Source organism: Homarus americanus, unplaced genomic scaffold, assembly GCF_018991925.1.
Source record: "Homarus americanus isolate GMGI-L3 unplaced genomic scaffold, GMGI_Hamer_2.0 scaffold26351, whole genome shotgun sequence".
Classification (NCBI taxonomy): domain Eukaryota; kingdom Metazoa; phylum Arthropoda; class Malacostraca; order Decapoda; family Nephropidae; genus Homarus; species Homarus americanus.
This window is the reverse complement of record NW_024724368.1, coordinates 1,903,439-1,926,865: the sequence shown is the minus strand read 5'-3', so window position 1 is coordinate 1,926,865 and position 23,427 is coordinate 1,903,439. Positions and strand designations below refer to the sequence as shown.

The window sequence follows — 23,427 nt, the reverse complement described above, 5'->3', positions numbered from 1 at the left end:
ATAGGTCACAGACTGGCGTGCCGCGGTTCTATCCAACTAATTATTATTATTAGGCCCTATAGTAGAAACGATACGCATTATTGCAACTGCAGACAAAAAAATCTTCAAGAATATGAATGATCAGATACTGCTATCGATTATCTTGTGTGTTAGTAATACACCGTCTCGCTGGTTGACACATTGTGCTGTACAAAAAATATACAGGTATTAAACCTGTTGCACGGATCCAGGAATTTTTCCATGGGAGCCAACACATCAGTGGTGGGAGCAATACAGTATTTTAAATCTAATCAGGACGGGGCACGGTTTTTGTTTAAGTCAAAGACAATAATTATAGTCTTTGGTTTAAGTAGAGTTTCATTGCACAAAGGGGTGGAATGTAGTCTGATTTTTTTTCTATGGGGGATGATTATATGATTATCCAAAGTGTAATACTCGCTTACTTCTAAATCCAGTAGGCTATCCTTCCTGAGATTTTTTTATAGTTAACAAATTACGCCCAAAGAACGGCAGACTCAATATGTACCTTGGACAGACTCACCAGAAGACATGCAACCTATCAGTCTATCACAGTCAGAATCCAACGAGAGAATTTTTATCTAGTTAGCGAACAGATGTTTCTCATATGGCTGTAAACTTCAGGATATAACGTAAGGCAACAACAAAAGTATATGTCTAAATTATCAGAATATCAGGTACACGTTAATGATGACATACTGACTGAATATCACCATTAACTGGGAGTATCGCTGATCACATTATGATACAGTGCTGCACTGTGATTAATGACTCCAAATCCCTGACACTGGGACAATCAAGGCAATAATGCTAAAGGGTGAATCCATAGCCATTCATCTTTCTCAGCCTATACCTTCAAATTGGCCCTCCTACTTTCAATTCCATTTTTTTATATATTTAATACTGCGAACTTAGAATTTTATAGGGGGGGGAGCAAAAGTCCAAAATTTCCTACGAATGGGCATGGCATGATCAAATTCACTACCCCTGCTCCGCACTATGCGTGAGTTTAAATTTATGGACAGACAGAAGGACTGACTCGCTCAACCACCTCAGGATTCAGGGAAGTGTCCTAGCATAGATCGGAGACTTTCTTCATGACCGCAAGCAGTGTGTGGTGCAAGAAATCGTCATGTGTACCCTGTGATAAACAGGGTACCACAGGGCAATGTATTGGGCCTGTTGTTGTTTGTTTGCATCATAAATAACATGCCGGAAGCTATATATTTCTCTACATAAATGTTTGTGGATGATGCCAAGTTATTCAGGGAAATTAAGAACCAAACATTGTGAAGAGCTACAGAAAGATCTCTTGTCAGATTCAATAGTGGTCGAAGAAATGGTTGTTAAGATTCAATGTCACAAGAACGCAGACACTACTCTGAACATCATAACTAGTAAAGTCACCCATTTGATCGATAAATATATACCCACGACCAAACCCCAGTGCCTCTAGGAATACGAGGGGATCCCTATACATGAACCATGGGGCAGTCGACAAAGTTAAGAAGAAAGCCCATAAATTCAAGACGTGGGTTGGGTCAAACGATGAGCAGGACAGGAGGATGTATGCAAGAAAGAAACCAAGCAAAGGTAGAGTGTAGAAGGGCTGAAAAGGAGTTCTAGAGGCTGGTTGCAAGCGAGGTAAAGTCAAACCCAAAGGCGTTTTACCGCTATGCAAAGTCAAAATTAAAAACGCGAGTAGGTGTATCAGACCTGAGGCTTGAAGATGGTAGTTACACAGATTCTGACCAGGATAAAGCTAAGGCATTGAACAACTACTTTTCCTCGGTGTTCACAAGAGAGGATACGATTAATCTTCCTGTGTTTGAAGACAGACGGTTCGACACAGCACTGACCCACATTGTGGTCACAGAAGAGGGTATTAGAAATAAACTGTCCAGGCTATAGGTCCATAAGAGTCCTGGCCCTGACATGGTGCATCCTAGAGTGCTAAGAGAGTTGTGCAATGAGCTTGCCGAGCCCCTGAAGATCCTGTTTTGTAAATGCCTGGATGAACAAAAGGTCTCCAGTGAATGGAAAGTGGCTTATGTGAGTCCTATCTTCAAGAAGGGCGATCGTCACTCCACGAACAACTACAGACCGGTGAGCCTGACCAGCATAATACGTAAAGTACTTGAGAGTATTGACGGCATCGAGTGTAAGCTATTTCAAGATCAGACTTGACCAAGTTCAGGTACATTCAGGAGCCGGTGCATGCCCAGTACTTGCCAACAGTGCGTCACAGAGACGTGACCAATTGCCCAAGCGGCTAACGAGCCGATCAGTGGTGAAGAGGATAAAAGTAAAAGTAAGACGGGGTGACAGTACTCCACATGGGGAAGCACTTCACTCTTGAAGATCGTTACGATGGACAGACCGTCTAGATATCTGGGTGACCTTCTTATAAGACCTAACAATTTAGTCACCTGATTTACCTTTTTCTTGCAATGGCCCGAGAACTTCAGTGCATTGTCAACGTACACACCTAGGTCCTTTTCACATTCTGTCTCATTTAATACAAGCTCTTCGTCCCGTTGTGACATATGATAAGCCTCCTTACCGTTGGTACGTCCCAGGTGCATCCTCTTACACTTTGTGACATTGAATCTTAGTAGCCACTTCTTCAACCATTCTTGGAGTTCACAGAGATCCTTCTGCAGCTCTTCACAGTCTGCTTGGTTCATAATTTCCCGCAATAACTTGGCATCATCCGCAAACATCTGTATGAAGGAATGTACCGCTTCAGGCATGTCATTATGAAGCAAACAAACAGCTACGGGCCCAATACACTACCCTGTGGTATCCCGCTTGTGATGGGTACAGATGATGATTTCGCACCATTAACCACCACACACTGCTTGCGGTCATGAAGAAAGTCTTTTATCCAACAGGAGATTCACATGATCTTTGAAGCTGTTTTCTCCTCAGTTGAAATAAAGATTCTGGCAGGCATATGCTTCCAAAAGCGGCTTGTTGTGGTATGTATCCATCAACCTCAATTATTGCTCAGTATCAGCATTGGCTGCTTCACCTACCACCTTAATGTTGTGTAGGTTTGAATGTTCTTAAAACGTGCAAACCACTTTTTCTTGGCATTAAAGGGTTTTTCATCAGCTACCACCTTCTTCCTGTGTTAAATCTGCATACAGACTCTTAGCCTTCATCTAAATCGCCATTGTACTAATGGGCACATTTTGCTTGGTCTGGTCCTCTATCATACTCTGAGTGAGCGTTCCATTTTTATCATTACATCACTTCGATGAAAATAAAGAGTATGGGCTGACAGTGGAGTAGCAACTTGAGCATTAGCCCCAATTTTCTCTTTGTTATCACAGATTGTACCAATAGTGGAGGTAGCAAGGCCTAAAGTTTGGGCAATGTAACAACTTTTCCCCCTGGTTAAGCCTCCTCAACACATCTAATTTTGTGTCTAAGGTAATACCGTTTTGTGCTCTCTTAGCACCACTGCTAGCACTTCCACTTAAGTCTTAACAGCCTCTTTCCACTCATGCTGAATAAGAATGCACAGTACAATACCTGTAGTACTGTCGAGAAATCTGAGAGAAAGCAGAACATTGGCTGAATATTCAAGCAGAGATGCATCCACACGGAATGATTTTTACAATTTTGGTAAAAATTTTGCTTAATTTTTTTTTTTAAATTCCCCAAGGATGAGTTTTTTTTCCATAACCTGAAAGTATAGTCATATAATTTCAAAATTTTGTAACCAGAAATTCCAGAACCCGGGGAATGCCTGTAGTTATGTGTATAATATATAACTCATAGCACCAGCATTCTATTTTTAACAACTTGTATCTCCATCCTAACTTCAACATCGTCCAAATATTTGAAATTTCAAATACCTCCATTCATCTTTTCAACCTAATTTTACATTTGAATACTCTTTCTAAAGCAAGTGATGATGTCATAATTCACAAAAAAATAATCGACTGACACAATCTCTTATCTGTAGTCACCAACACTCTCCTGACTTTCAGAAGTGAACTGCACCATCAGTCTGTCCTTGTAACTAGAAAAAACCTGTGAAAAGAATGTACTGTACTGTACAGTACTGTACTTCAGCAAACTTCCTGCAGATAGTAATGGTAGCTATTTGCAAGCATAAACACTCAGAAGATTGAAAAGCCATTAATGTATATTGTCAGTGCTGTAGTTTCACTCTTGAAGGAGACTGAGTTTAATATGGATTTTTTTTTTCATGAGCCTTTGAGAACTTAATAATGATAAGACTAAAAATACTAAATGTAGCATAGTATTATTCAGATACTGTATACATATTAACTTTTATAACTGTACAGTGCAAGTACTGTACCATAAACTGCCTTCACAAAAAATTTATTTCATGATTGTGATTTAATAGTGGCACAAGAATGATGTGGTTTATACAGTACTGTACTGTATATAACAATACAGTACAGTACTGTATATCATATGTATATACTGTATACAATAATGTGAATAATTAGAGGTACGAACAACTCCTTTTCTTAACTTAAAGGTTAAGGAAAAGGTGAGCATTTCGATGAAAGATATCTTGTTTTAAGGAAATAGGATTCATCTCTTTTCAACATTCCTTGAAAGAAGGGAACAGGTACAGGTATATTGTATTTAAAAATCCCAAATGATGATGTTACCAATCCTTTATAGCCACTTATAGTGTCGGAGATGAAACATTCCTTGTACAACTCTCATTTCCATCAATTTTACTATCAAACCATTTGCCTCATATTTTTTTCTTACAAAACGAACTAAAAGGTGTCTTCAAAGAGACGTGCATGTTGACATAAATAAGTATTAGTGAAGCAGTTACCTTCTGGTTATGTGACAGGAAAAAATCTGATAATATTAATCAGTGAAAATTTTGATTACAGGTATTGTAAAATGTGACACACAGTATATATCTGAAGGTACAAATGGGAAAGAACATACAGTAATAACATAAAAATGGAAAACAGCAGTGGTTGTAATACAGTACAGTACTGTTAGATGATATGCACAAGACAATTAGTGAAGATGGGCAGTTAATATGCTATGATGCAGGACCATGGTACTCAGTTGGATCATCACCATTATGTGCAGGCTGCTCTTGTTTAGCAAACTCAAAATGACCTTCACATATTTTAGTATCCCAATTATAGTCTAATGATTATAAGAGGAATATAAAAATATGACATTCATCCTCAACAGAAGTGCAATGAATATTTATGATGCATACCATTGACAATACAGCACTGTACTGTACTGCAATGAAGAATTAAATAAACAGAACAGTTCCTATTCTTGATTTTAGCTCAGTTATATTGGAAGTATATATATATATACTGTACAGCATATATATATATATATATATATATATATATATATATATATATATATATATATATATATATATATATATATATATATATATATATATATATATATATATATATATATATATATACTTAAGTTTTTATACAAGTAGGTATTTCTGTGTAATTGCCCTTCTTTGCATCCTAGTAAAAGGTCCCCACTACTAAGGTATCTAACTTAGCAACAGAGTAGCTTCTTTAAAAAGATAATTGATCTATTATAACAACAGAGTAGTCCAAATACATGCACCACAGTTCAGTTATGCTCTGCAATGATAACTAAATTTAACTTCATCTCACACAATGGAGATCATGTTTGTTTAAAATCACCAAAATCAGGTCTGCTCAGTTAGCACTAATGTGATTCAGTTGTGTACAGCCCTGTATACAGTATCAAGTTCAAATATGTGGATGTTGCTATGTGTGTACATTAGATTATTTAATAATAACAACTTTTAAAATTCATGCTATCTAGCAATTTCATCTACAGTAAACCCATTAATCTAAATATCTGGATAATTTGGACATTATCTGGATGCAAAATAGAGATCCTTTTGGAGCTTTTAAGAACCTTGCACACAAAATATACCAAACTAACCCTGATAATATATAATACACACTTCATGACGACTGAGGCAGGTCGTAAGTGCGGGTGGTTGTAAGTCGAGTACTGTAGGTCGTAAGTTGGGGAGGAGCTGTGTGTGTATATGTATATATATATATATGTATATATATATATATATATATATATATATATATATATATATATATATATATATATATATATATATATATATATATATATATATATATATATATATATATATATATATATATATATATAATTATACACTGTATATATACAGTATATAACATCAGAGCCTAAAAAGAAAAGTTTTGAAAAAGTTTAAAAAATACCGGTGATATACAATAAAAACATAATATTATACGAAAATTTACCTTCGATAAACTTTAAAAATTTAAAAATGAGCAATCCAATTGAAAACCGACAAAAATGACGAGAGACCTACATACAAAGCTAAAATCAGGAATAAAAAGTATGAAATAAAATATACAGGGGGGTATTACCTTAATTCAGAAGAGCCTTAGTGCAAAAAACACAACAATTCACTAGAGGCCATATCACAAAGGGATGGCTTTGCTTTATACTGGTGTAATGCCTCCATAATGCCTCAAAACTTTTGTGTTTTTAGGCTCTGATGATGGAAAATGATTATTTCCGAAATGGTAGCGATTAAAAGAAGCCCACATGGTCAAGATGTTTGTGTTTACCCTGGTTCTCCTCTTTGTTATAAAACTACGTTTTCCATGTAACAAGTCTATTGCTGAAGAGAGAGAGAGAGAGAGAGAGAGAGAGAGAGAGAGAGAGAGAGAATGTGTGTGTGAATTAGTACAGTACATTGTAGCTGGATGACACAAACTGCAGAGATATTCAGTTACCATACAAGCAAGACTAACTATGTGGGGCCCTAAATTATAAGAATGAATCTGAAACCCTCAAAACTGTGAAAAGTACATCATACATATAGTTATATTTTGTTTTTGTTATTTTTCTAAAAAAAAAAAAAAAATCAGATAAAAATAAACCAAAACATCACGTTCATGGTATTATTATTTATGCTCAAATACCTAACCTGTGGTTACTTCTATAACATTATTATTGTTATCATTTACAATAATCATCATCATAATAAGAGAATAAAAAATAAATAAACTAGAACAACCATTCGAGCAAAAAATTACATTAAGTACAATTAAATCTAAGCTAATGCCATGTGGATGGTTATTTTTTAGTTCACCCTCAAGTTTAGTTTTAAAATGTACAAAATGTGCAACAATTACATAACTCACATAACCAAAAGAATGTGTGCAAACATTTACTGTACTATGCTTTATCTTACACTTACAACAACAATATTTAGGTACCTTGAGACCATTTGATGTGAATATTTGTGTACATATATAATATGCATAAACAATATTAACAACATTATTGCCTTACATCTCTACAATATTTTATACTCTTAAACTGAAAGGTTATTGATCCTCAGATAACCATTAGTTTGATTACACTGAAAACTATAGAAATTGAAGAATGGCAGAGGGAAGTTCACCCTAGAATGATGATGCTGGAAACTATAGAAATTGGAAGATGACTGAAGCAAGTTTACCCTAAGATGATGTTTCTGAACTCATGATGTTGCTGAAAACTATAGAAGCTGAAGGATGACAGAATTATGTGTACCCTAAGATGATGCCATTGAAAGAGTCGTGACTGCAATATGAATACTGATGGCCTGTTGGGAGACTGCAGCTTAGCAAATGTTGACCAAAGTTTAAGCCTAGTACTGGCAAAAGAAAGAGATACATACAAAGGAATACTGAAAATAGCCAACGAGATATCAACAGAGAAAGACATATGCCTACTGTAATATGGAAAAGAAAATTCATGAATCTATCAACAGAGATATACATATACCATATGTATGTCCAGAATATCCAATGCTATAGTATCTAGAGAAATAACAAGGTACATGATATGATGATGAGAGGAAGGAAAGACTTAGAAGAACACAAGAAAGTAAAAAAAAAATGGTATGGTGCACAAGTTTACAGATCAAGAAAAATATTAATACAATATTAAATAATGATGGATGTATATTTTTACACACAGATTCATACACACACACCCACAGACATCCACTCACACACACAAGAGAAATACTGTATGCTAAAATTAATATTCCATATGGGTGTACTTGTGCACTAAATATTTCAAATCGTACTAAAAAATAAATACAATACACACCAAAGGTAAAAAAAGTACAAATAAACTTTCTGAGTACAAACAAATGTGACATGCTATATAAAATGTATGAAAATATATATACTGAACCTGAAGCAAATAACGCCTCTTTTGAGCCAACTAATTTTACATATTAAAAGTCAACTAATGGTATGTAATACCCAAAACTGCACCTGTAAGTATTTTGCAAAATGAATAAGGATTGAAACTAATCCTACAGTTGCTCATGAATAAATTCTGGATAATAATGTTATGTTAAATTAAAAACTGACACACATGTACTGTACAGTAAACTTCCTCTAATCCAGACTAATTGGGTGAAAGGCCTGTCCAGTTTGCCAAAATGTAGATACTACATTGCAAAGTGGAAAATTCGAGAGGAAGGGGGTTTCCGACTCAAGCTACCTAAGAACACTGAACCTACTGTAAATTTTAGCCTAAACTTAACACCCTTGGGGGTTTTTATGAGCCATGTGAAAGTTTTGTTACGCTGCTTAGGGTTTTAACATGTGGAAAAAAGTTCATTTCACCTCGGCAGCTTGGTGATGGCTCTCAGTACAGCAGTACTCAGCAAATCACCCATCAGCTGGTGTTGCTGGGCGCTCTCATACATCTGGCAGTCATGTGTGCTGTCTTGGCTGTCACACTCCGCTCTATTCAAATTCATCTTTCTAACACAATTAGAAATGATGCTATAGATAAAAATTTATACACTTTTTTGCTAGCAGTAAATATTTTTGCTCATAGCCACAGCCTGATATAATAGGAGAGTGATAAGAGAATCATACAAAGTAAAAGACCGTTTCTTATGGTATACATTATTACATCACTGTAATGTCTATTGATGAAAAATAGAAACATATAGTAGGTGTTAATAACAAAGTACTGTACTTATTAATTATTAAATTATCATGAGTCGGTTCAGTCTTGAGGTGATGAAGTGGTTGACACTCACAATGTATGCCACCAAAGGCGGAGTGGAGGTTATGTATTCACTGCTAATTTCATTGACTAATCATATTTCTTAAGATGCTTGTACTACCTCTTCAGAAGTAGCTATTGAGTTACCCTCCTATGCTGTGGTGGCAGCCACCATTTACACGACCTTTCCCTTATACAGTACTAACTGGATTTTGGTTGTTTTCTCCCGGGTCAGGGGTACATGTGTCTGGTGCTGGACCTCAGTCCAGTTTGCAAGGGGATCAGGATTAAGTGAGTCTGGGTTAGAGGGAGTTTACTTACCGTTTTGATGATAGGGGGAAAATGGGACTGACAAGTATTTATTCCTGTGTTGAAGAGGGATAAATACAAGTTAATCTTTTCAGTGCCCCTATGACTACTCTTAATGTGAGACTGGAATGGAAATAGTTGAGATTTTAAATTAACATAACTGAAACCATATCAAAACTGGAATTGCATACAAACATATTCCATGGATTATGATTAGATCTACATTTATCCCACTATTTTGCAAGGGTGACCAGACAAATGGTCCCAATCCTAATGGGCCTCATCCTAATGGTCCCTAATTCTACTTGGCCTCAAACCTAATGGACCCTAAACCTATTTGGCCTCAATTCTAATGATTAGGGTAAGTCAGGTTGGATGGGGCCTATTAGAACTAGAGCACATTTGACCTGCAACCTTTAGCAAGTGGTTAGCACCACCACAGGACCACACAATTAAAAAGAAAATAACAGGGAAATAAATTTCAATGTATCTCTTTAACTACTTTAAATTCTAAACTATAAAAACAACATTTTAAAGTAATTTTATGTTTAGACATAAATTATACTTGTCACTTCCAAAACTCTTTATACAGTAGCAGTACTGTATACTCTGGGACAACATTCTCAAACAGGAGAATAATCCTGTTGTTTCAACAAAACCTTCTTATTACTTACTCTAGGAATTATGCAAGCTCCTTTAATGGTCTCTATTTACACAAAAAATCAACTTAATTTAGGTTTTCAGAGTATTAGCTTCTGAAACGACCAATAGCAAGGTTCATATCATTTAGTAGCATACTCTCTGTATTGATAATGTGGGATACTGGAAAGTAATATGAACAGGACCACAAATATATTTCTTTTATAGCAAGCATGAAACTGCACTAACTGTGTCTAGCAAATAATTCAAGGGTAGTTTTGATTGGATAAGATTAAGTATGGTTAAGTGTATCATTTGAACAATTCTTGGTTCTGTGGTCCAACTCATAATACTTTTGAATACTTTCTATGTTGCAGGATGTGGCTTCAGGTGAACACTCATTATCACTCCTCCAGGAAAACTCTTTCTTATGCTCTCTATTCTTGGATGTTCCAATATCAGATATGACCCTGTGATTTTGAAGTTATCTATCACTCTCTTTTTTAATTCTCCTATCAGCTCATTATATATCTTCTCTTTGACCTAACATCTCTCCATTTCTCCAGCTATCTTCATGTGATCTCCTTATTTCTCCTTTCATATCTCCCTGCTTCTCCTCTCATCCTTCCACCTTTCTCTATTTTTGGAGCAAGTCTTGGAGAATATAATTGGGTTGGTTTTGGAGGGGCAAGAAGGATGGCACACCACTTCAGAGGTAAAAACTCATTCCTACAAGAGGTGCTTTGGACCATGTAGGAGGAGGCTTCAGGCACTTTATCCACCCCACAGTATTGGGCAGAGAGATGTTAATGAAGGTGATGATAATTTAATGCTTTAAATAATATCAACCTCAACTTTGTTATAACAACTTTTCCTGATACAGTATTTTGCATTAAAGAGAGATTTGTTGTCTGTTATAGTAATGCTTGCAACCCTGGATCTCTCCTTTACTGTATCAACCAAAGAAAATATTGGTCAACTTATGTTTGAGATATTATATTAATCGTCCAGTTAAATCATAATGACATTACATTGCTATTGTATATGCCATACCTAAAACTGCCCTAAGTCATTTGATTTCCATATATACCTTTGGATGCATAAGCACATATCTTTGTACAATTTTTCTACCAAACCCTCACAATGGCTTACTTATATATAAATTTTGAGACACAACACAAGTCAAGGGTAACAATCATCATTCTTCTACTGTATAATGTAAATTACCAGACTCAGTATTAATCTCTGTCAGTCCTTGTAATGCAGATGCCTTTATACTGAACTTGCATTTATACTTTCATAAAAAAATAATAGCTGCCTTAAATAATTTAATCTGGAAAAAATTACTTTTATTAAGTACAGTAATGTACTCACACTGTCCATGACAATGCATTCTTACTCTGGAACACTCATAAAGTTCAAATATCATGTATAAAATTAAGATTGTAGAGTTAAAAAGCTCATAGCCCCAAGTCCTGAGTATAATGCTATCACTAGCAGCACTAGTTAAACTTCTATAGGGGATATTTACAATCAGAGGGAAGCACAGGCAGTGGGACAAGGTCATTACACTGCTCTTTCATTTGACACTAGAAATATGGCATGAAAGTTTGATGGGATAGAGGAAGGCTACCTGATACTGGATGGTGCAATGAAGACACTGAAGTATATTATGACCAACTAGGACACTGAAGTATATTAGGACCAGCTTGGGCACTGAAGTATCATGACCAGCTTGGACACTTAAATATATCATGACCAGCTTTAGAGTGTGTCCACTTTGGAGCAATAAGTTACAGGCTTCTCTTAAGTATCCTATTGATTTTCTTACCTCTAATATATAATGATGAATGTAATGAATATATCTTACAACATTAAGTTGGCAAAACAGTTTATGCTATTTTCCATTATTTGTAGTGGGAAACCCCAAGTAAAAGGGGTTAGGTGAACCCTGTTCACTGACATAGCTGGTGGCCAGCAAAGTGCACAGCACAGTAAAATAACACCCAATCAACCCTGCCTAGCCAAGTGATCAAACCTGTGTCTTGTGGGTTGGGGGTCCAGAGAGATACCTATTAAGCCATGGAACTGTTCATTTGATATCACCGAGTCCAGAAAATATGACTCATAAATAGTCTTGATATTGGAAAAAAAAAAAAAATCTTAGTCATTACTGTATTTTCATGAACACATTGTCCAGGAACACACTCTTCTTGTCTCATCACAAAATTGAGCACGTACTCAGCAGTTCGAGAAAAAGAATAACAACTGAATTTATACCATTAAAACGTTAGACCAGTAACATTTATGTGCATTGAAGACATATATTACAAGTATACTTTTGAATATTTTGCACAACAAATTGACCAAGACTTTGCTAAGGACTGAGACGGTGGAAAATATACAGTACTTGAAATATGCTGCGATATAAAGCATGAGAAAAATCTAAACTGATGACTTATTAAAGTGAGTATTGGTGATGATTATTATTATCTCTCTGTGTTACAAATAACAGTATGGTATTTACAAACCAAGAACATTGATGACCAAAACTCAATGTTCCTGAAATTTATCACACTTTATGATACTCAAACTCAATAAAAGATGAAGCATCACTCTGTTCATTACCAAAAACCAATATAATGGATATCAGTACAATGTTGGGTGTGGTATGCATGTATCATGGTCTTTGTTTGTGGTAAGTGAAGAGTAAAATACACTGTATTGATATACTGTACTGTGCATGCATGAAAAATGGCTATCCATAAAATATTCTCATGTTTGCTAAATCTTTGTGAGCAGGATTTATAGCTCCTGTTAATGTAAAGGTAGTGGTTCACTTTGAAAACATAATAAGAAAATAAAAAACTCAAAATTATCTAACACAATGAGACAACCTGACATAATATTTTTACACCTAATACAGTAATAATTATACATCTAATTCCAAGTATCACAATCTTCAGTTGTGGATCTTCACTGTCCAAATTCTTTAAGTTTTCCAAGTTGATTAAACCATTTGGTTAAGGCTGTTTGGGTTTAACGGGGCACCAGTCTTTAAACCTCAACATGAAGTTCCTTCATTACAGTTTCCTGCAATACAATTTATAAAATTAATTAATGAAGAAAACACAAATATTTTCATTATTTTCACAAGCAAAAACATAGATACTAATGTATACAAAGAAGATACAACCAACGGTTCATTTCAAAATATGATGTTTGCAAAGGCTGAACAAGTCACAGCTATGTAACAATGAAAAAAAAATTAAGTGTGAAATGGATCCAAGTTGTACAGTACAGGTGTACCCTGTAAACTGATGTCCCATTGACCAAGTGAACTAAAATTTTATGGGTGAAATGGCACATGGGGTGACTTGTCTTCCACCCCAATGCCTTCTCTTCTCCCTTCTCCTCCACCCCCATTCTAATTCCCATCATCATCATCATCATCATCAACCAGGAGCCTTCTACATGCACACCTCAAAGTAAATGTACTTTACTGCATTTATTTTTTGTTTGTATGTAATTTTCGGTGAGCTGGAACCAATTACCCAAAAACCCATTGAAACAATGGTTTCGGTTAACGAATTTTTCGGTTAACGAACAACCTTCTGGAACGAATTGTGCTCGTGAACCGAGGGACCACTGTATTATGTTTTGAGTTGTGCACTTTGTTCTGACTGACTGAAATTAAAACAAATGGCAATGCATTCTTGATGGATTCTTTTAGTTTTCTTTGTTTATTCCAGGGGTTCTCAACCAGGGGGGAACTTCCCCCTTCAGGTTTTCAGAAACTGATACTAATATGGAAAAATAAAGGATTTTCAGTATTATATGCATATTATTTGGAATGCACTTTTTGAGGCAGACAATCTTGGAAAGGAGGGGGGAATGACATTCTGACATATGGTGAAAGGGGTGCATGGGGCAAACAAGGTTGAGAACCACTGGTTTATTCTTATTATTTTTTCAAACTTAGGTTGAACTGGGATTCATCTTATATCTCAGATATTATAGAAATTAACATAAACTAACTCACCTTAACTCATACAAGATAAACTCATAAAGATGCTGGGTGATGTTTTTGTCTTGTGTTACCAAACTACAGGGGGTACCTGGGTTATGAACAGGTTCCCTTTCCCTAGGACATTCTTAAGTTGGATTTGTATGTAATTCAAAACACATGCTATGTACATACAGAACTTAAAGAACAATGTTTAAAATCCCACTATACCATAGCCTAAAACCTTATATACATCTAAAGTCACTTAATTTAAGACAAAAGAAGAAACTGAATGACAAAATACAGGAAATTGAAAGTAAAAAAAGTAAGTCATCAGGTAAATAAAATAAAAAAATTTCAAGATTAACCCCATTCATAAGTCGGACACTTGTAAGCCGGGGACCCCCTGTTCTGTATTACACTGTACTTTATATAACAAAAGAATCCGATATTGTGACAATTTAACCGGACTAAAAATTCCAAATTTGTTCAAATATACTGAACAAATTTCGGTTCTCCATGAATTTTTCAAATTCGTTTTATTCCCAAAACCTCCCAATACCAAACTGGCTGCTCACCAATTATTTTGGTATTGAGAGGTAATACTGTACTGTAGTTTTCTATTATATTTCCTTTACTTCTAAATCATATTAGGGTACTGAAATGAATTTCCCACAACTTTTACAGTTTCATTACATGAATCAGTGGCAACGTGCATAGCCATCTCAAGGCCACAGCTGCCAAGTGAATTGGCAACGTGTTATGAAGTGAAGATTATGTGGGTGTATGCTTTCAGTATACAGTATTTAGTTCCAAATTTCTGCATTACCATAGGAACAGTGTGTTTATTGTGGACTATGGCTAGAACTTCAAGTTTATCCTTCATTGTTTTCACAATGTGTGTTAGTTATGTCACGAAAGAACAGGCACACATGGACCGAGTAATAGCCACGTGTAGCCTGAGTACAGTACAGCAATGTTGTTTTGATGTGGTTTCATATCGTTATTCGGACGTGTCATTACTCAGGTGGTCTGGCACTCATGGGAAATATACAGTATATTTCATTTACATCATAGTAAATTTCAAGAGGAAAAGAAGAACAAAAAAGGATTACACTTTTTAATTCTAAAATGAAAAAAGCTTGCATTGTTTTCTTCCCACCTTAGAACTGAGCATGGTCATCATCAGAATCTTGGAGTAAGTTTGCAGTGAGGAGTGGAAGAGATGAGTTCTGTGAGGATCGTAAGCGGGATTGGAGGTGTTCAACTTGAACTTCTAAGTTTTCTACAGTCTCTTGAAGCTCATCATTACCACGCTGCAGTTTTCTAAAATTTAAAATAATTTTACGATACAAGAAAAAAGTGTGAAAAAAAAGTGTGTAAAACATGTATGCTTTCACTAAATTCCAAAGATAGTAAAAGTTGAAAAATTCAACTGATATGACTCATACTAATGGGCAAATCTGCTATACCTCAACTCTTTGTGTAAAATTTCAGCACCTCTCATGGAAAATTCCAGGAGTTGATTTCACAATGTGAGCATCCCAGTGTAGGATGGAATGGATAGAAAGATGGAAAACACTTAAGCATACACATATTTTTTCAAGGGACACTAAATTATTCAATATTTGAGAAAATTAAATGGAGAAGTTATAATTTAAGCTAAGTACAATAAATGATGCATTGTATGTTATCTTACAAATTATGGAGGTAAATGAACACTACAAAGAATATATGATGCTTCATTAACTGCATTGTTGACAAAGAACAAAAATTACTGCTATTGGAAAGGCTTGTAGCATGTCTCACCTAATATTGTTTGAAGCCCCATCTACTTCATCTTCAGCAGCTGCAAGCTCTTTTTTCAATTCATCCACTCGAGCCCTTAGCCGCTTCACCTCACTTTCATACTGATCGGCCCGCCGTGAACAGTGTAGTAGTTCCACAGATTTATCAGCTAGAACTTTTTTAAGTTTTGAGTGTGCATGTTTCAGTTCTGATAATTCCTGCAAAGACATAGAGAAAGTTTATATAAGTGATATCCCCATAAGCTGGAACAATTGGTGCAGAGCTCTTCTGGGAATGAGAGATTTCTGGGTAACGAGACAATTTTCTCAATCACGGAAAAATCCCACATCCCCTGAATTTTTCTGGGTACTGGGAAAAGTTTCCGAGTCTAAATTATGCATCTTACACAGACAGAAACTTTTTCACATCCCTGGAATGTTTTTGGCTGCTGGGGAAAGTTTTCCAAGAGTTTAAGTGAGTCTAAACTACGCATCTCCTCTTTTCATCTCGCACCGACACACACTCCCATTATATTTAGACCGTGGGCACGAAGAAAAATATTTATGGCAAGCGAAAAAGTTTATAAACTTTTATTCATGGCATCTGTTCTAATTGTGTTAGAAAGAAGAATTTAGCACTATAATGATCCTGAAAAAATTCTCTACAAGAAGATTCCAATAAAAGAACTTTAACCCCTTCCCTTATTATCCCGAGTACAGTATACTTGTTAAAAAGGATGTGTAAAAAAATTATCATCCCACGTATACTCGGGGCGCCATGCTATTCAAATATTACTAACCCGAAATAACTCGTATGAGTTTGCAAGCCTGTTTTCTATGAGTCTCGAGTAAGTAGCGGTGAATAGTTCTCCATTCCCGATAGATGGCAGCACAGTCTTTCTCTATAGAGCAGACGAAAATACAGCTCCTCCCCGACTTACGACCTACTCGACTTAAGACCACCCGCACTTACGACCTGCCTCAGTCGTACCAAAATTTGGTCAAATTTTGTATTTTCGAGTTCCAAAGTCAGTACACAGACAAAATTTTCGTTTGTAATTCACTTTAAAACGGCTGGCAAGCTCAAAAGTGAGTGTTTTGTGGTGCTGAGAAGAAAAAGAGACACCCATTTTAGATTTTCTATGTGTTATTTAAGCATTTCCGACTTACGACCATTTCGACTTACGACCTGGATTTGGGTCCCTTACCCCGTCATAAGTTGGGGAGGAGCTGTATTTCCTGGCGGCCAAGAGATGCTGCGTCTTCATATGAAACGTTTTTGGTCGTTTTATTCAACCCCCCATTATGATTAGTGATGATGAATATAACAGTAAAGATTATGAAGACATGGAGGAATCAGAAAGTGATACAAGTGATGAAGACTAATACAGTATAGGAGAAGAGAGAATGATGCAAGACTAGCATAGGAGAGAACAGAGAATGATGCAAGACTAGTATAGGAGAGAACAGAGAATAATTTAAGACTAGTATCGGAGAACAGAGAATGATGATTATGCTTCATATTTATCTAGCATGTCTCAGTTCATTTACCTTTATATATCTCACCTAACAATTTCTTACCATCAGCAAGTAATCTACTTCACGCTTACAATACTGTACAGTCTGTCATGTAAATGGCTGTGGTCTCTACAGTATTTACAGGCTAGGGTACATACACTGAGATTCTAGTCACTGGCAACAGGATACTCAATCCCAATCAAGTTTTTTTTAGTTACTTTTGTCACATGTGTAACGGGATGAGTGAATACATGACAGCAAATCAAGAGACTGTGTTTGCTTTCAGTTTTGTCCACCTGTGTTCAAAAGAGGAAAAACAGCAACATGTAAGGCTGCTGAGGTCATCCATTTAAGAATTTTTTTTAATAAACATGCCTTGAATTTGTCTGCAATTTCTTGCTTTAGCTGCGCTACATCTGAGTCTGGGGTGGATGTTGTCATCTTTGTTCTCTTGTCGAGCCTTTCTTCTAAGTCTGTCACCTGAGCTCGAAGTTTCTTATTTTCCCGTTCCAGCCCCAATTTTTCACTTTCTAACCTTTCTCTTCTACCCCATTCAGCAGCATTTTCCTCCTGTAATCGTTCCAATTCCGCTCTTAGGTCTGCTAATCTGCAAAACGGAATCAAATTGTAAAATTAAATTTAAGCTCTTTACAGTGTGAAAAGATGACTGATATACAGTATACTGCTCATTGCTTAATTCAGAACCAGTGTTTATAGTGATTTGAGTGATGATATACAATAATTGTAGCAATAGGTGGGAAATGTATGATGCTTCTATGACTGTCTGTTGTTTTTACAAAAGGACAATAAGTGGTATGTCTTCAAAGATATTTCATATGTATTGTATGATTGACTACTGAGGGCCAAATAAATTCAGACCCACGACCAATTGTGGACAGTTCAGTCCAACCAATCACAAGTGGCATAAGAGAATGTGGAAGGGTACTTTTTAAATTTACACAGAGAACAAACTTTTCAGAATGGGGAAGGCTGAAATATCACACAGACTACAGGTTATGCTTGCAAGTTGGTCCAAACCTAATATGAAAAGTGTTGGGATACCACACATACATATTCTCACAAACTCTAACAAAGAATGTAGTTTACTCTAAGTCATTTCCACCATGCAGGCTGACTAGTCATTACAGAAAGTAGCAAGCTCAATGAGTTCTGAATACAGGGGGGGTCCCTGAATTACGAACTCCCGCCGATACGAACGAGGTCCCATAAGGTCGATTATTTTAAGAATCCGACATAGGTACAAATGGTTCGTAGTATTTACGTACGAGAACTAGTTTGCGTGGTGTAGCGACGGGTGGGGAGTAATGCGTCACCCAGCCACGTATCCTCATCATGGCTCCCAAATGCAAACCTGATGCAAATGATAGTAGCACACCCACGAAAAGGAAAGCAATTACAATGGAAGTGAAAGTTGATGTAATTAAATGTTCTGAAAAAGGCAAAACACCCCAGTCATTGGTAAAGCGTTGGGTTTCAGTCGGTCAATGATCGGAACAATTTTGAGAGACAAACACAAGATTCTTGAACATGTAAAATGATCTACATCAATGCACTCAACTGTGATAACAAAACAAAGAAGTGGATTGTTAACTGAAATAGAAAGATTGATAGTGATATGAGTGGAAGATCAAAATCAACAGCATTTACCTATAAGTCTAGCCTTGATTCAGGAAAACGCGAGAAGCTTACATGCTGGCTTGAAGGCTAAACGTGGTGGCGAAAGTGATGGGGAAGATTTTGTAGTTAGTAGGGGTTGGTTTAATTGGTTCAAGGCAAGGGCAAAACCGCAACACAACTTTTGTCTTTGATTATACATGCCAGTAGTGGACAGGTCCACTCCAATTCAGCCCCAATGGTGAAATTTTTTTTGTGTGTAATAACACGAAAAACACAAAAATAACATAATATGTATACGTAGTATAATGCTGATGAATGAGCAGACAAGATGGAGAGTAGTGAGGAGGAGTCAGGGGAGGCAGGAGGATGAATGAAGGTGGAGCAGCATCTATGCAGTACTGTATTGCAGTCAAGAAATTACTGAGGGACAATTGGGGGGAGGGAGTAGTGTTCCCGGAAAGGCAATGGAGAAGCCTACAGTTACCACAAGTCATTTTTCCTCAATTTAGTAGCCAAGAGGTTTTGTATTCCCGGCAAAATAAAGCTGTGCAATTTGAAAGCAAAACCAGGACATGCTCTGCATCGATCGATTGCGTAAATACCCTACTGGAAACACTTCAGTTGATGGGCTTAATATTTTAGGGGTTAAGAAAAAAAATTTATTTCATGATTATTCATAACACATAATTTTCCTTGCGTTTTTTAATAGTTTTTTTAAATCACAGATTAAGTGGTAGAGTAACATCTGCTAAATATTTTGGCTGTTGATCATTTAACTTTCTGAAATACTTTATCCAATACTAAGAGGAGAGGCATAATTATATTATAAATAATAGAAGTGGACGAAATTCCAAGAACAGCTTCAATAACAGAGAGTATATAGCCATACGAACAACATAATACTAAAAAAATACCTTGTGTCTGTCTTATGACAAAGTACTGCACTGTACTTTCATAGTGACTCACCTGCGATCAATGCACTCTCTTGAGGAAGCTTCATCTAACATTTCCAACTGTAAACACTGTACTTCTTTCTGGTGTTGAGTACGGAGGGATACCAGCTCTTTCACTGCCTCCTGGCGAGAAGCTCGAACATCATCTAATCTTGATCGTAGCTCGTTGGCCTCAGACTGCCATTTAGAACACTCTCGATGCAACACTTGCTTCTCACTGCGTAAAAGGAAATATTTTTGGTAAAAAAAATATATCCCAGAAAGTGTTTTAGAGAAAAAAAAATCTTGTGATTTAAAGAAGACAAATTAGGTTTGTGAAGAATAAAATGATTCCATTCACAAACAAATCAGGCTGAACATGTATTCTGATCCTCAAAAGAAAACTTCTAAAATCTTATTTTTTGTAAAGAAAAATAATGGAGGAAGTTTTTAAATAATACAAACATTATTTACTTTGCAAACTACTATACTGTACAGAACATACAGTTATAAAAACAATTACTGTAAAATGATGAGTCACATATTTATATACTGTACAGTAAGATCTCAAGTTTAGCGAGTTTTAGATTCGTGATCCATATGTTTCGCTATCACTTTTAAAATTTCCAGCCTCTCAAGAATAGCGATTTTCATTACTGGTTTCGCGAGTCAATACAGAGTGAGCAGCGCGCAATGACACGGTACTTTATTATCCGCCGTGTTTTTGTTTGTGGCAGTTAGTTTGAACGAGCGAGAGCGAGTGGTGCAATGACCTTGGATTATATAACCCATTGTGCTTACGTTTTGCGAGATTCTTGTTTAACTATTAATGATTCTTGTGTATTGACAATGAGTGAGGTACGCAATGAAACCACATCGCTTCTGCAACCACTTGACCATGAATTCATCAGTAATGTTAAACTGTTCTATTATCAGTCACTATAAAGAATTTTGTCAGCAGACAGATTCATAAGTTGAGTTACAGCAAATTGAGGCAGAACTCTGAAAGTGACCAGACTCTATCAGCACCAGCTAACCAGGAAGAGGAGGAGGAGGAGGAGGAGGAGGAGGAGGAGGAGGAGGAGGTAGACGACCTGACTCCGAGCACCTCAACACCCCACATCTGTGAAGTGTTATCAGTTTGTGAATTTTTGAAGAATTATAATATTAAAATGCAGTGGACAGAATTGCTGAGGCATGGCATAAGATTAATGTTGCAAAAGTGCCACACGCATGGAAGCCTTTGTTTGCTAATTCCGAGGTAAGTGGAGCAGAGCAGACCGAGACAAATGGAGAGGCAGTCCGTGGCAGCAACACTAATGGGCACGGTCAAGGCAGCGCAGTCAGTCCCAGCACAGGGATTTTTGGAAATTCAGGTTGAAGATTTGCAAGAAATCATTGGTTAACATCAGCAGCAGCTGACAATTGAAGAAATGTTTGAGGAGGATGAAGAACAAGAAGAACATCAAGCAACACAAGAGGATGATGTTAAGCCTGACGAACCTACAACACGGTAGCTGACTGAGATGCTCACAACCATCACACATTTCAGTGAACAGCTTGATGATTATGATACCAGGCCTCATGCTCAGAACTATATCTGCCCTGTCATTGAGAAAGTTATAGAGGAATACAGTATAAGGCCAGGTAAATGTCCCTTGTTAATGCTCCTCAGCAGACCCTTATTACTCGGTACATGCGCAAGGCCCAGCCTGTTAATGCCTTGGCAAACATCACTTTAGGAGATGATGATGGCACCACCGATGATGATAGTGAAGTGTTGGGTGACTTACTGGTGGAAAAGCTACCTCAAGACTTTGAGGGATTTGATGCTGAGGTTAATAATAATAATAATAATAATAATTAACGGTTTATTGAAAAAATTCTGCAGCCTGAAGGCTGAAAATATACATTGGACATAATTGACTCATTACATACATTGACATTGGTGGTTTAACAAAAGCCTTCATTAGAGAAACGTAAAGGAACAGACAGTGAACATACAGATTAGTATTTACAGTGGAGGTCACGTAGATCATGTGCACTGAGGTGTTGAACAGCAAACATGTAGTGTAGTAACTCCCTCACAGATGGTGTTATGAGGGGCCTGACGTGGTGTAGTAACTCCCTCACAGATGGTGTTATGAGGGGAATCACGTGGTGTAGGAATTCCCTCATAGATGGTGTTATGAGAGGCATCACGTGGTGTAGGAATTCCCTCACAGATGGCGTTATGAGGGGCTTGACGTGGTGTAGTAATCCCTTCACAGATGGTGTTATGAGGGGCCTGACGTGGTGTACTAACTCCCTCACGGATGGTGTTATATGAGTGAGGTGTGGTCCCAGGCCTTCCTATCGTGGACGGATTAACACATCGCTGCATGTTGTTGGGTCTCACGGGCAGTTATCACTGGGTACCTGGGACCTCACTGTGTAAAGGTTAACTTGGGTACTACTCAACTGTTACTGTTGAGTTGTTCTCACTGACTTAAGCACTGTTCACCACTATTCACCTCTGTTGAACACTGGTTCCATTCCTTTCCTAAATGAAATACAGTAGTAACCTCTGGCAAGAACTTGTTGATATTCCGGTGGGGAGGAGGGTTCAGGGGAGGGAGTTGGTCTGGGCCAACATAACAGTTGTTCTGGCTGCTGTCAGAGGAGCGCCAGGTATGTCTTGACCCTTCGGTGGTCAAGGTTAGAGGTGGTGTAGAGGAAGGGGCAGGGAGGAAGCAGTAACCATCCCTCCCTGCCTCGGAACCCATCAACCAGCCCCGTCAAGCATTTCACTGACTCCATCAAGGCAAGTTATTCTACAGTATAAGTGTGTGTGTATATATAATATATATATATATATATATATATATATATATATATATATATATATATATATATATATATATATATATATATATATATATATATATATATATATATATATATATATATATATATATATATATATATATATATATATATATATATATATATATATATATATATATATTGTTATCAACAATATGTACAATATAATATATAGGAATACATTACAGTAATGCCATTTTCTTAGTGGGTTGTAGGTCTTTATAGGGGGGTTCTGGTGACACCGCAGAACCAATTAGCCTTATTTACATGTACGAGGTCTGTCCAAAAAGAAACCAAACTTTTTAAAAAACAAATTTATTGCTTTACTTACAACTTAATCAGACTTGTCTTCTTCAGTATTCCCCTCCACTGTTGATACACCGCTCCCAACGTTTTTACCAGCTCTGGAACGCGTCCTGGAACACGTTTTGAGGGATGGTGTGCAGGTCTCGTAGCGAATTTTCTTCTATCTCTTCTATCGTCTGAAATCGGCGACCTTTCAGGGTGGATTTCAACTTTCGGAACAAAAAAAAGTCCTCAGGGGCCAAATCTGGAGAGTAGGGCGGCTGGGGGACGATAGTCGTCTTGTGCT

The 23,427-nt window shown here is 36.7% G+C and overlaps 1 protein-coding gene across 5 annotated transcripts in view; it reads right to left on the bottom strand.

The window, feature by feature from the left end:
- Window positions 1–7,008: 7,008 nt before the first annotated feature.
- The window catches only part of LOC121864130 (coiled-coil domain-containing protein 102A-like), a 29,529-nt gene continuing 13,110 nt past the window's right edge, over window positions 7,009–23,427 (bottom strand). For 3 of the 5 annotated variants that reach the window (XM_042363054.1, XM_042363058.1, XM_042363055.1), the window contains exons 6-10: window positions 20,005–20,208; window positions 17,776–18,007; window positions 15,905–16,101; window positions 15,258–15,421; window positions 7,009–13,182 (exon numbers count right to left, since the gene is read on the bottom strand). In XM_042363054.1, coding sequence (XP_042218988.1) covers window positions 15,259–15,421; window positions 15,905–16,101; window positions 17,776–18,007; window positions 20,005–20,208 — 796 coding nt within the window. In that variant the 3' untranslated portion in view covers window positions 7,009–13,182; window position 15,258. Of the gene's footprint in view, window positions 13,183–15,257; window positions 15,422–15,567; window positions 15,596–15,904; window positions 16,102–17,775; window positions 18,008–20,004; window positions 20,209–23,427 lie in introns of those variants that run through there. The other 2 variants (XM_042363056.1, XM_042363057.1) reach the window with 2 other exon arrangements.